At 42.6% G+C, this 14,496-nt stretch overlaps 1 protein-coding gene across 8 annotated transcripts in view; it reads right to left on the reverse strand.

The window, feature by feature from the left end:
* Positions 1 to 14,496, reverse strand: part of GIGYF2 (GRB10 interacting GYF protein 2) — a 444,297-nt gene that overhangs the window by 382,365 nt on the left and 47,436 nt on the right. For 7 of the 8 annotated variants that reach the window (XR_003858724.1, XR_003858723.1, XM_029616693.1 and 4 more), the window contains one exon: positions 14,016 to 14,145. Coding sequence is in view for 5 of the 8 variants with exons in the window: in XM_029616693.1 (XP_029472553.1) it covers positions 14,016 to 14,145 (130 nt within the window). In the remaining 3 variants the exon portion in view is untranslated. Of the gene's footprint in view, positions 1 to 14,015; positions 14,146 to 14,496 lie in introns of those variants that run through there. The other variant, XM_029616697.1, reaches the window with a different exon arrangement.

A 14,496-nucleotide genomic window follows, 5' to 3' on the forward strand; every position in this document is an offset into this window, starting at 1 on the left:
TTTTATCATTCTGCAGACTACCATATTCCCTAAGTTTATTTTTATAAACTATTATGTATGCTCTAGTCCACCAGAATGAGCTCTTCTTCAGCAGTGACATGTTTAATGATAATTGCTTACCTATTACAAGTGTTCTCTCAAGACTGATCACCAGTCACTCAAGTAGGAGATGTCACCATATGGATGACTATTCTAGACCTTTCTGAAAAGAAGTTCCCACTCTGCCACAGTCCCATGCTCCCCTCAAGTCTATTGATACAACTTTGACTGGAAGAGGAAGTAGGAAGGTTTGAGTGACTAGTGAATTGCTGTCTTCAGAGAACACTTGGCAGTTTTTCATTCGCTGAACACAAGCAGGTTCACTGAGTCATACAACTAGGATGCCTTAGCTAAGGATTGTCCAACATAAAAAAAAAAGGGGACAAACAAGACTGCCAGACAGAAAACATTTTGTTGGTCAAAACCCCATTTTTGTTTTGACATTTATTTTTCCTTCACGTTTAATAATAAGGAAGACAACCCAAACAACATATTGGGACCTAGAAGGGATGGAGTTGGGCAATATTTTTTAAATGGACAGTCAGTCTAAACCTACCATTCCACCAAGATATAATATATAAGTACCAATGGCATGTGAATGCACCGACTGAACTTTATGTCACATCCTTGCAAATCTCCTGAATTGAGGTAAATCTTAGAACCATGGCAATGCCGATTGTCCACCTAACATTATGGATCTTGACGGGCCCCTCTTAAAGATTAGGCTTGCCTGGGCAGACCATAACGGGATGCAATCTGCTATGCAATTCAAAATGGTATATCTTGACTCATTAGGGTTAAAAGAAACAAAAAAAGATGAGTTGATCCTCTATGGGCTTTGTTTCACTCAAGGTAGACAACAGCTCTCTTGCAGTCTAGAGACTGCACCTTGATGGAGATATGACCTAGAGAAAAGAGTTTGAACAACTGACTGGGTTAAGGTGGAAACAAAATGCAACCTTAGGCAGGAAATTGGAATGATACATAGTAAGACTCTATGATGATGAAATCACTAGAACCTGGAGCTCACCAACTCTACAGCCCAAATGGGCAACCTTCCAGCTCACAAAGGTCTCAAGGCTCAAAGGTGCCTTTCATCAGTTGGGTATGGACCATACTGTCTTATAACACTGTAGGAGGCTTAATGGGAGGCTTCATTTAAAGCAAGTCCCACATAAACCTATCAATGAAAGACCGCACAGAAATGGGGTTTCCTTTTGCATGTTGGTGGTATCTCAGTTGCACAGAGATTAACCCTCACAGACTTGATTTTAAGGCCAGAATCTGAAAGATATAGAAGGCAATTATATTTATCACCTGCCCATCTGAAATGATCTGGGTGAAGTAAACATTCCCCATTTAAAAATGTAGGATCTTCTGGTGAACTCTTTAAAACGTAAAATTTTCAGATAGACCAAGGCATCTTATTACTTCTCCTTCCACACTAGGTTTTCAGGGCTAGAAATTGGAGGCTGAGGTGAAGCAATTTTCTGAGTGATGAGTCCAGAAACTTCCCAACCTGAACGGTTTCCACAGGTACAAGCCCCATGGAAGAAGAAACCATATCTGTCTTAGCCAAAAGGGTGTTGCGAGTATCATAGTTTCCTGCTCATTTCTGAAATTTTATTAAAGTTTTCACTACTAGACGTTATGCATATAGATGACCTGTCCTCCAAAGACAGAAGGCATCCACTACTTCTGATCTCCTCTTGAAACAGAAAGTTCATGTTACAAACTGATCTCTCTCAAATATGCCTCACAGAAGAAAGATTCTGTTTGCCATTCAAGTGACAAATGAGTGTTCTCTTTTCCTTCCAGGTATGTGATCCTTTGGTTGTCTCATGAAAGAAAACCAAGTTCCACACCTTGACGGTCTCCCAACACAGGAAGATGGAGCCTGTTTTTCTATGCTTGCTCAGAAAAAATATGATCATCAAGTTGTTTTCATAAGGTTAATATTATTGACCAACAGATTTTTGAGAGGGTGTTACAGTGTTCAAAATGCCCATAACATTAGTAGATTGATGTGCAACCTTTATTTCCTGGAGCAAACAGGGTCCTGGGTATGATGCTCCTATAGGTAAGCTCTCCAGCTCAAGATGGTTAGAATAATTTGGTGCTCAGGAATTTGAAAGGGCAAACCAAGTCAAAAGTCAAATGGGAAAGCCAACAACACAGAGAACTTCCAAAATCATCCATGACACACAATTTCCTTCCATCCTTTTGAGGTTTAGTTCCACTGCACATCTCATGTGGCAAGATACCATAATAGTGATACAGAATGTGAAATTCATGAGCCCCAGCATTCTAAACATAAACTAAGTTCATGTCTGCTGATGCTGAATCACTCCTGCCACAGCCATTTTAACGATGGCTCTTTTGGCAGGGAGAAGAGGGGAAAAAATAAGATGCAAAGGTTGTGGATGCAGGGGGAAGTAGCATGAAGTAGATGGGGAGAATAGCGAGAGAGAAAAGGAGAGATAGCAAAAGTATGGGGATGAAAGATGAGGTTGGGAAGGAGGGACAGGAGAAGGAAGCAGAGAACAGAAAATTGTGAAAAGGAATAGAAAGGATAGAAGAGAGAAAGATCGAAGTAGATGAGTAGGAAAAAGGTATATTTTAAGCATTTTGATATAAGGAAATACCTACAGTACCTCAATGTAATCCGTTCTGACAGGCCGAGAAGCAGAATATAAATAAATAACACAGACGCTGAAATGTGTGGAAAAATCTACAGAGAACTGAGAAGAGATGGCTATGTAAGAAAGAGATGGGAGCTAAGGGGGGAAAAAAAAAAAAAAAAAGGAGGGAGAAAAATGAGATGAGAGAGGTAAAGTAGTTCAGATGCCTGGTGGTGACAACAGTAGGTCATGACGCTATAGTATAAACAGCACACCACTGGTGGGAATAGAACCATCCCCCGGCTAAACAATGTGGCTGTCAGATGGGGGGATAGGATGCCCTTCAATATATGACTGCATACCTCTGATTTTTTTTTTTTTTTAATTCTTTATTTATTAAATTTTTTCATTCACTTATACAGCAAAATGAAAAAAGGTACAACAAATGTAAAGACATCATAATGCAAAAAGAGAAAATTCTTATTCTTATAATTACCTGTTTGGTAATAATACCCACATTCCAGAAAAGCTTAATATTAATTAAATTATATATGATGTGATTTTTTTTATTTTTAAGGACTAGGATTATATTAAGTAATAAACTAAACAGCCACCTCTCCAATGATACGAATGGCCAATCAGTCCACCTCTGATGATGTGGCCATGCACAGGAGCTTCCTTCCACAATGGCACTCCGCCGCTCCCTCCTCGGCTGAGCACCTGCCTTGTCCCCAATAATCCAGGTTGGGGAACTGGAGGGCTCTCCTCCCCCCAGCACATCTGCAATACTATATGCACTATAAAAGAGATGTCCACAGAAAAAAAACTTAGAAGAATATTGTGCATCAGCCTTCTCAGCCCTTGAAGTGGATAAGTTTCTACAATTATGAGCTTTTGCTATAATCAAGTAAAAAACTTTTGTTTTTAACTTTATGAGCCTTATGTACACAATATTTTATCCTAACATTCATCCTTTCTGATCCTAAAAGTTTAGTGCTATGCATTTTATAAAGCCTCATTTTCTAAACTCATGGATTCAGTAGAAAGATCTTTGTTGTTCTGACCATCTAAACATACAATTTTTTTTTTGTTTAAAATTAATTCTTTTTTTTAACCTTTGCTTCATCCTTTTTATATGAGAAATAAAAAGAGGAACAGGTCTCCTGACCACTTTCTCTTTACAAAAGGCATGTTAAGGTTTCTCTTGCCAAAGCACTTGGAAATATTAGCACTTCTCACTGAACATATAATTATTATTAAACCTGCTTTGATTGAAACATTTACATACTTCTGGTAATGGTACAAGATGAAATTTAGTAGTGTATCAAAGTATTAAATTCATATTCTATGATGGCACTAAAGACTTCACTCTTGCACAAATAATTTTCACTTCTTTCTGAAATCTTACATCAGGATGAGAACCAACTGAGCAAGTATCTATTTTACCTCAGAAAGCACCTTTGGTCACTGCTTGTACTTTTAGAGCTCGAGTATAACTGCAAATCAAACCCTCTCTGCAAAATCTCCATTATATTGGAAATAGATGTAGTGCTAAAATCTCATGCATATCACACCATTTGAAAACATCCCAAATTCTACAGCAAGATTCTAAAGCAAAAATGGTTTTCTGGATCTTACTGTTGTATTGTTAAGCTTGTTCGAAAACACTTTGTCATACACATTCCATTTTCTAAGCCAAGCTGAGCAGGATAAACTGCAATGCTTCAGATGCTGGGCCATAAATAATAAGATCCCCCAACGAGAACATGTATACACATTATACACACACACACTACATATACGGAGAATTTTAGTCTTATTTATCAATTTCCTTTCCTTGAATCCTTCTACAGCTGTCAAAATGCATGCATCATCCCCACCTACTAGCAGATGGAGACAGAGGACCCACCTTTTCCAGTGATGTTATGACATATATAGGCTGGTACAACCCCAGCCATAGCCAATATTATGTCAACACTGCTCCTAAAAACTACTGTACATTTATAAAAATCCAAGACAGGGTCCCCCTTTTTGCTAGAGGAGGCTACGGAGGGAGCCGGGGGGCCTGGCGGCTCGACGGGAGGATCGAGGTCCAATTCCTGGAGGACGTGAGGAATGAGGTCCGCCAATTCCTCCTTACGAAAAATCCGGAGGACACGCGGATCGTCACACTCTAGGTGCGCTGCTAGGAGCGTGTCATCATCCGCCGTCGACGCCGGGTCACCCCCTGGGTCCGGAGATGGAGCCACCCCACTCAGTGGCAGGGCCAGGTGTACCCTGGGACCCCCCCCCCCACAGCCCCCGGTATTGAGCCCGCCGCGCCGGCGATCCGGGGCACCTTAGCGGGCGTGGGATCCGCAGATAACCCCCCCCCCCCCGGCAGCTGCAGTCTCTGAAGATATGCCTTGTGCATTAGGACTACGAAGTCGGCCGAAAAACCGGTTGGCAGCGGGGGGGGGGGGGGGGGAGTGGGGGGTCCCTGGGGGGCCCAGGGGTGGCTAGGGGAGGACCCGGGTCCCGAATCGGCGTTGACCGCGGCGAAAAATCCTGCTGAGTCTCTTCAGCATCTGAATCCATGCAGCCCCCCAGCTCTAAAATGGCCGCCACTCCCCCCAAAGGAGGGGGCGGGGCTATCCTCCGAGGCCCGCGGCGCTCCGACCAGTGCGGCGGTGAGGTTGTCGGGGGAGCGGAGCTGGTCTTCCCCCCAGGGAGACACCTGCCGCAGGAGCCATCCCACGATCCGCCCTGCCCCGGGCCGCCGCAGGAAGAACAACTAGCGCGCTGCATCGCGCGGGCCCGGAGGGTGGATCAACGGCGCAGGGACCAGAGAAGCTGGGGAAGCATGCCGCGGGAGGAGCGGGCACGGCTCGCCCACGCTCGACTCGAGAACCCCTCCCCTCAAGAGCGGCAGGGGAATGGGACCTCCGTGCCGCTTCGGCCCCGGGGAATGGTGTGTCGCAGGGCCGAGGAGGAGGGGACTGACCGCGGCGAAGAGGAGGGGAAAGGCTGGCCCCACCAGCATCCACTCCCTCTGTAAAGAATCCACTGTGCTGCAAAGCAAAACAGTGCAAACTTACCCCCGAAGGAAAAAACAGAGAGAGGGACTGGGAAAAACAGTCCTGATGGCAAGCCAAAAACAGGGGCTGCAAGGCCCGGGTAGGGAGCACAGAGTGACTCCCAAAAGTTTTGGGTTTTTTTTTTGGGGGTTTTTTTTAACCCAGGACCTGCTTGATCCAACCTGAGAGGAAGAAGAGAAAGAAGCACAAAATGTGGAACAGAAAACCACTAACTAGGGGAAGCAATGGGTTCCCCGCCTCACATCTGCTAGAGTCAGAGAGATACTGAGGACCTAGGGAGGGTGCACCAGCTTATATGCCAGCACCCTTCGAAGTTTGCTCTGACTCCATCTGCTGGACGGGGGACATAACCCACCGTCTGGACTGATCCTGGTACATACAGGGCATGTTATGATCTTCCACCAGCAGGTTAATACAAACAATAGAAATGTCAACCTTCATCATGGAGAGAGACAGGAAAAAAAGTCATTCTTGGAATATTCTTCTATCTAGTAAGCTTCTGAGAGACTGCACTCTGCATGCTATAACCAATATATCCTTTCCTCCATTACAAGATATTCCAGACAAATCTAGAGAGTTTAAATCATCATCCGGAAAGGACTTGCTGAAATGCCTGAAAATCCTTTACTCTTCTCTGGGTCCAGAGTAAAAGAAACTTGTTTAACAAAAATAAACTGTCAAAGAAAATAAGCCTGACAGTCATTTCTCCCACTCCTAGGAAGTTAATATATCCTATGTGGGAAAATCACCTTCATTGTTCAATAAATAATGCTCCGCATGATGAGAATCTGCTCGACCATAAAGTAGTTGCTTTCTGTACATTACTTATGCTTAGATTTCTCTTCTATAAAGGATGGTTATAGAAACCTTAAATTTGGATGACTGTCCTGGGAGGACATTACAGAAGGGATAATGAAAGGAACTGAATCTTGATGAGAGGAAAACTATTATGCATAGCAATCTAAATCTATCTTCTGACGAGCTACAGAATGAGAAGCACTGAAATCACTGCAGAAGAAACAAACTTACATAAGAGAACTGCAGGTGTTGGACTTCCTGCAAAAAAAATAATCATCTCTATTTTGGCTGAGCAAAAAACGAGGCAAAAATTGTGAGCAATAAAAACAGGAAGAACTCATAACTCCCAATACAATAAAATAAGAAATTACTACTTACACGATAATTTCCTTTTCCTTAAGGTGGCTAGATGGATTCAAGACCAGTGGGTTATGCACCTCTACCAGCAGATGGAGACAGAGCAAAGTTGACATCACAGTATATATAATCCTGCAGTGACATCAGCCTGCCAGCATTCTCTTCAAAAGCAACTGTGGACAGACTAACAAAAAACTGATTAAAAACAGACAACCATTTCTGTTCTTAACCAACAAGAAACAATGAACTCAGGCAAGAATGTATGCATACTAGTCTAGGGACTGGGTGAACACTTAGCAGTAACACAGGAGGACCTGGAACACAGACACACAGGAGGACCATCACAATCATTCTGCAGCCCAGGGCAGGAAGCTGAATCCATCTATCCACCTTAAGGAAAAGGAAATTATCAGGTAAGTAGTAATTTCTCATTTCCTAGCATGTGGATAGATGTTTTCAGGACCAGCGGGATGTATACAAGCTACTCCGGAATAGGATGGGAGGCTGCTGCGGTCCAGTCAACACCACACGTGCAAAGGCTGTGTCCTGCCGGGCCTGCACATAAAGATAATACCTGGAAAAGTTGCAGCTTGCCAAATGTCAATGGGAGATGACAATCTAACCTCCTCCCATAACACTGTCTGAGCCCTAGTGGAATGAGCCATAGCCTGAGTAGGAAACAGCTTTTCAGCATCCACATACACAGCTGTGACCACCTCTTTAATCCGAGCTACCATAGCCAGCAAAGCTTTCCTCCACCATGAAGGACAAACAGGCAATTCATCTTTTGGAAAGGTTTAGAAACCTCCAGATACCTCACGACATCCAAGGGACAGAAAAGGCGATATTCTACCGCATCTCTTTCCTTATCCAAGAACAAGAAAATGGACTGATTCAAGTGAAAATCAGAGACCAATTTAGGCAGGTATGAAGGAACAGGTGACATCTGTATCGCTCCTGGAGTCACCCAAAGAAACGGCTCCCGGCAAGACCAGGCCTGCAGCTCGGAAATTCGATGCACAGAACAAATTACCACCAGAAACACTGTTTTCGAGGTCAATAACCACAAGGAAAAAGACTATGCAGCAGTCAAAACTTAGGGCCCGCCAAGAAATCTAAAACCAGGTTAAGATTCCACAAAGGAATTGGTAACTGCAAGGGAGGACGAAGATGTTTCACTCCCCTCAAGAAGTGGGCCACATCAGGATGAAATAAGAATTCACCAGTCACCTAGCCCCTGAAACAGGCAAGAGCCACTACCTGTACTTCCAAGGAATTAAGGGCCAACCCTTTCTTTAACCCATCCTGCAAAAATTTCAGAATGAGCGGGATTCTTAACTGAATGAAGAAAACCACCTCGATCCTCACACGAAACCTCAAACACTCGCCAAACCCACACATAAGCTAAGGAAGTGGAGAACTTTGGAGCTCGTAGCACGGTGGCAATCACCACAGAACAATATCCATGCTTCAACAAGTGAACCCTCTCAAGGGCCATATCGTATGACAAAACAGTTAGATCTTCGTGAAAGACAGACCCCTGCTGCAACATATTCCTATGTGGCAGAAGATGGAGGGCGGTCTCTATCAGGAGTCTTCACAGGTCTGCATACCATGGTAAGAAAATAGGAAATTGCCACATTGGGTCAGACCAAGGGTCCATCAAGCCCAGCATCCTGTTTCCAACAGTGGCCAATCCAGGCTACAAGTACCTGGCAATATCAAAAAACTAAGTATATCCCATGCTATTGATGCTAGTAATAGCAGTGGCTAATTTCTAAGTCAACTTGATTAATAGCAGGTAGTGGACTTCTCCACCAAGAACTTATCCAAATCTTTTTTAAATCCAGCTACACTAACTGCACTAACCACAACCCCTGGCAACAAATTCCAGAGTTTAATTGTGCATGGAGTGAAAAAGAATTTTCTCCAATTAGTTTTAAATGTGCCTCATGTAACTTCATGGAGTGCCCCCTAGTCTTTCTATTATCCGAAAGAGTAAATAACCGATTCACATCTACCCGTTCTAGACCTCTCATGATTTTAAACACCTGTCATATCCCCCCTCAGCCGTCTCTTCTCCAAGCTGAACAGCCCTAACCTCTTTAGTCTTTCCTCATTGGGGAGCTGTTCCATGCCTTTTATCATTTTGGAAGCCCTTCTTTGTACCTTTCTCCATCACTAACTTGAGATGCGGTGACCAGAATTGTACACAGTATTCAAGGTATGGTCTCACCATAGAGTGATACAGAGGCATTATGACATCCTCTGTTTTATTCATCATTCGCTTCCTAATAATTCCTAACATTCTGTTTGCTTTGACTGCTGCACCACACTGAGCCGACGATTTCAAAGTATTATCCACTGTGATGCCTACATCTCTTTCCTGGGCGGTAGCTCCTAATATGGAACCTAACATCGTGTAACTACAGCATGGGTTATTTTTCCCTATATGCATCACCTTGCACTTATCCACATTAAATTTCATCTGCCATTTGGATGCCCAATTTTTCAGTCTCACAAGGTCCTCCTGCAATTTATCACAATCCGCTTGTGATTTAACCACTCTGAATAATTTTGTATCTACAAATTTGATTACCTCACTTGTCGTATTCCTTTCCAGATCATTTATAGATATACTGAAAAGCATGGGTCCTAGTACAGATCCTTGAGGCCCTCCACTGTTTACCCTTTTCCACTGAGAAAATTTTCCATTTAATCCTACTCTCTGTTTCCTGTCTTTTAACCAGACTGTAATCCACGATAGGAGATCGCCACCTATCCCATGACTTTTTAGTTTTCTTAGAAGCCTCTCATAAGGAACTCTGTCAAATGCCTTCTGAAAATCCAAATACACTACATCCACTGGTTCACCTATATCTACATGTTTATTAACCCCTTCAAAAAAATGAAGATTTGTGAGACAGACTTCCCTTGATTAAAGCCATGCTGACTTTGTTCCATTAAACCACGTCTTTCTATCTGTTGTGTGATTCTGATGTTTATAACACTTTCCACTATTTTTGCTGGCACTGAAGTCAGGCTAACCGGTCTGTAGTTTCCAGGATCGCCCCTGCAGCCCTTTTTAAATATGGGGGTTACATTAGCTATCCTCCAGTCTTCAGGTACAATGGATGATTTTAATGATAGGTTGCAAATTTTAACTAATAGATCTGAAATTTTATTTTTTAGTTCCTTCAGGACCCTGTTGTGTATACCATCCAGTCCAGATGATTTACTACTATTCAGTTTGTCAACGAGACCTATCACATCTTCTAGGTTCACCGTGATTTGGTTCAGTTCATCTGAATCATTACTCATGAAAACCTTCTCCAGAACGGGTATCTCCCCAACATCTTTTCAGTAAACACAGAAGCAAAGAAATTGTTTAATCTTTCCGCGATGGCATTATCTTCTTTAAGTGCCTCTTTAACCTCTCAATCATCTAATGGTCCAACTGACTCCCTCGCAGGCTTTCTGTTTCGGATATATTTTTTAAAAGTTTCTACTGTGAGTTTTTGCTTCTACGGCTAACTTCTTTTCAAATTCTCTCTTTTTTTTGTGTATAATCTGTTTTTATTTGCAGGTCACAAAAAACATCAAAATGCAATTTACAAACTATCAGTGGAGAACCACTGCAACAGGATATATAGTATAACAGAATGAAGAACAAGCATGAACACAATAAGCATTCTAATGCAATGCAGCAGTCAATTTATACAGGAAAGATAAAAATAAAACTAATAGGCAGAACATCTGCCCCAATGGTAAACTGCACATGGTAATGAAACTGAGTTGACCAGTAAATGAAGTAAACATAATAAACATATGAACCATATATATCCCCCCAACCCCCTCCCCCCTCCCCACCCCACACTGGTATTGCTACTTACAAAAGCAGTGGTACGTATGTACTAGTTAAACCATGAGAGGCACCTGCGACCGGCCAAGGTATATTTCAAGACTACACCGGGGAACCTCGAAGAGGATTGGCGTTAGCCACCCAGTTTTGAAAGGGGCCCCATATCGCTTGAAAGGAAGGTAAACGATTCTGGTGGACAGCAGTAAGCCTGCCCATTTGGCATAACAAGAAAAGACGGTGTTGTACCGCCGCAAGTGTAGGTGTCTGTATTCGCTTCCAGTGGATAGCCAACTCTTAGCCTGTTCTTATCAATGTCTTACATTTAACTTGCCAGCGCTTATGCTTTATCCTATTTTCCTCTATTGGATCCTTCTTCCAATTTTTTGAATGAAGATCTTTTGGTTAAAATAGCCTCTTTCACCTCACCTTTTAACCATGCCAGTAATAGTTTTGCCTTCCTTCCAATTTCTTAATGTGTGGAAAACATCTGGACGGTGCTTCTAGGATGGTATTTTTAACAATGTCCACGTCTTTTGAACACGTTTACCTTTGTAGCTGCTCCTTTCAGTTTTTTCTATTTTTTCTCATTTTATCTAAGTTTCCCTTTTGAAAGTTTAGTGCTAGAGTCGTAGATTTACTTACTGGCCCTCTTCCTATCAATTCAAATGTGATCATATTATGATCACTATTGCCAAGCAGCCCTACCACCGTTACCTCTCTCACCAAACCCTGTACTCCACTGAGAATTAGATCTAAAATTGCTCCCTCTCTTGTCTGTTCCAGAACCAATTGCTCCATAAACTGTCATTTATTCCATCTAGGAACTTTCTCTCTCTAGCATGTCCTGATGTTACATTTACCCAGTCAATATTGGGGTAATTGAAATCTCCCATTATTACTGCACTACCAGTTTGGTTAGCTTCCCTAACTTCTCTTAGCATTTCACTGTCCGTCTCACCATCTTGGCCAGGTGGACGGTAGTATACTCCTATCACTATACTTTTCCCCAACACACAAGGGATTTCTGCCCATAAAGATTCGATTGTACATTTAATCTCATGCAGGATCTTTATCCTGTTGGACTCTATGCCATCCCGGAATTAAAGCACCACCCCTCCTCCCAGATGCTCCTCTCTGTCATTGCGATATAATTTGTACCCCGGTATAGCACTGTCCCATTGGTTATTAGAGATATGAATCGGAACTGAAATCCGAACCGATTCTGGTTCCGATTCACATCTCTATTGGTTATACTCCTTCCACCATGTCTCTGAGATGCCAATTAAGTCTATGTCATCATTCATTGCTATACACTCTAATTCTCCCATCTTACTTCTTAGACTTCTGGCATTAGCATAGAAACATTTCAAAGTGTGTTTTTTGTTTGTATTTTCATTCTGATTTCTAATTGATAGGGATAAATTGGAATCTTTTAGCTCAGGTGATTTTTTAATTACAGGCACTTGGATTACTTTTCTTATTAATGGAACCTCACTGTTGGGATGCCCTAATTCTAAAGCGTCATCAGTATCCTTTGAAGATACTTCCCTCTGAACCACCTGTGCTGTGTCCACTGAGCTGCCATCCACTCCTGAGGAACCAGTCAAGAAAGGTCCGATATCAGGCGCTTCTCCTGACACATCTTTACCCTAACCTCATCAGGCTGGGAAGAACCAGGCTTAGTAAAATCAGAGGAAGAAAATTCTCCCTGAGCTCTTAAAAGCACTGGCACAAGTTAGAGAGCAAACCAGGCTGAGACGCCCAAATATGACAGGTGGCACACAAGGCAAAGTGCTTAGGCTTCTTAGCTATAGGCACACTATTTGTGTGTCCAAAAAAACCGGGCATGCCAAGGCTAGGCATCTCAACTTAAACTCACACAAACATACATTCAATTTGTGCCCGCAAGATAAGCGCGCATCCAAGCCGGATGCCGCTTAACATGGACATCCCAGCGGACTCAACTAAGCTGCAAAACTTGGGCGTACACAGCTAAGCCAATGTCCTATATGGAAGGCAGCCAAACGCGTAGGCAAAAGTGTGCGAAAACACTGTAGCGGCCTACCTCACGGTGAGCAAAGCAAAGCCTCAAAGTAGGGCCTAGCCAAGAAAGGCTGCTCAACTGGCCAGGCTGCCCTCGTGCCTGAACATCCCTCAGAGCAGGTGAAACAGAAACTCAAGAGACCGGGGAAGGGGAAGTACCTGAACAATCTTCCTTCACTGTCTCTGTAGGGTTGTTTTTTGTTTTGTTTTTTTTAAGCTTACCTGAGCTCAGCCCTTCCCAGCTGAGTACAGAGACGGTCTCCTGCTGTGGAGAGAGAGGGCATTTGCTGTCACCACTACGCTCGGCTTCCTGCACCCACTGCCAAGCTGTACAATCAGCTACGTCCAAGCCAGCTGGAAAACCAGCTACTGGACATGCACACATCTGAGGGACCATGGAAATCACCTCAGGAATTCTCAATTGGGGGAGGGACCATTTGCTGTCACCACAGGAGAGCAGAGATTTTTCTTTTTTAAATTTTCATTGAAAAATATGAAGCAATCCCCAGTAGGGAGATGTACTTCCACCATCTGTTGGAGAGGAGAATACTGGCAGGCTGATGTCATTGCAGGACTGTGACATCAGTTTGCTCCATCTCCATCTGCTGGTAAAGGTGCATAACCCACTGGTCCTGAATCCATCTATCCACATGCTAGGAAACACAACATTTTAACTCATTTGTCAGTTTGTGAAAATGACACCAAAAGGCATGCAAGCTTCTGTACAAGAAGGGAGGACCTGTTATCCATAAACCCCAGGAAAAAGGGGCAGCTCTCTTCAGTGAGAATCTACAGCCTGTGATGTCAAGGTCTTGCTATACTCAAACCTTCAACGAATGAGAACTTGCTCTACAGGAAACCAGCAGCATTGCTAAGTTGTCAGTCAATCCAGAAAGTTTGCCAGTAAATCAGTCAGGGGGAACTCAATACCTATGAGCCCAACATACGGTTCTCAGAAACACCAATCTCTCTCACTGGAGAGATAGACAAGACTGTTGAACTGAAGAAAATGTGCAGTAGCTGCTTAAAATAAAGTTGACATCACACAGTATGCTTTGTTGAATTTCTGTCTTCTCCTAGTGAATTAAAAAAGGTAAACATGATAGTCTAGAATGATACATAAGAGAGGAAACAACAGCTACCCCACTTTCATCTACCCTGGATATAATCAGAGAGAAAGTGAACCAAAGCCAAGTGATCCCCTTCTCTCCTACTTACCTTATTGTCCTTTAGATAAAGTGCTAACATTTCTTCTCTTCCATAACGATAATCTGCTAGTTTATACTTTGGCAATGCTGGTGAGAGAGGAGGGGATACCACACTCCCACCACTAGACAGAGCTCGCAGCCTAAAATGGAGTAGAAAGGGACAAACAAATATTGTCAAAAAGAAGCACACACCCACATCAAGATATCTTCAAAAAATGTATTTTTAAATAAATGGAATAGACTATCCATAACACAAGTTATAGTTAAAAGGACACATTCACTTCATGACATGTGTCATGGAGACAAACGTAAATGAGAGGAAATAATGGTCAACCAAAAAATATACAGCTGCATGTATTAAGTTAATCCAATAAAAAGCTATCTTATATATTTTTTTACCTTTATTTCAAAACTTGCATTCAAAAAAAGGGCAAACAGATACTTGTTCTAAATGTAAAACAAAGCTCATACATATATCTACAGATAAATAA

Source organism: Rhinatrema bivittatum, chromosome 9 (genome assembly GCF_901001135.1).
Source record: "Rhinatrema bivittatum chromosome 9, aRhiBiv1.1, whole genome shotgun sequence".
NCBI lineage: Eukaryota > Metazoa > Chordata > Amphibia > Gymnophiona > Rhinatrematidae > Rhinatrema > Rhinatrema bivittatum.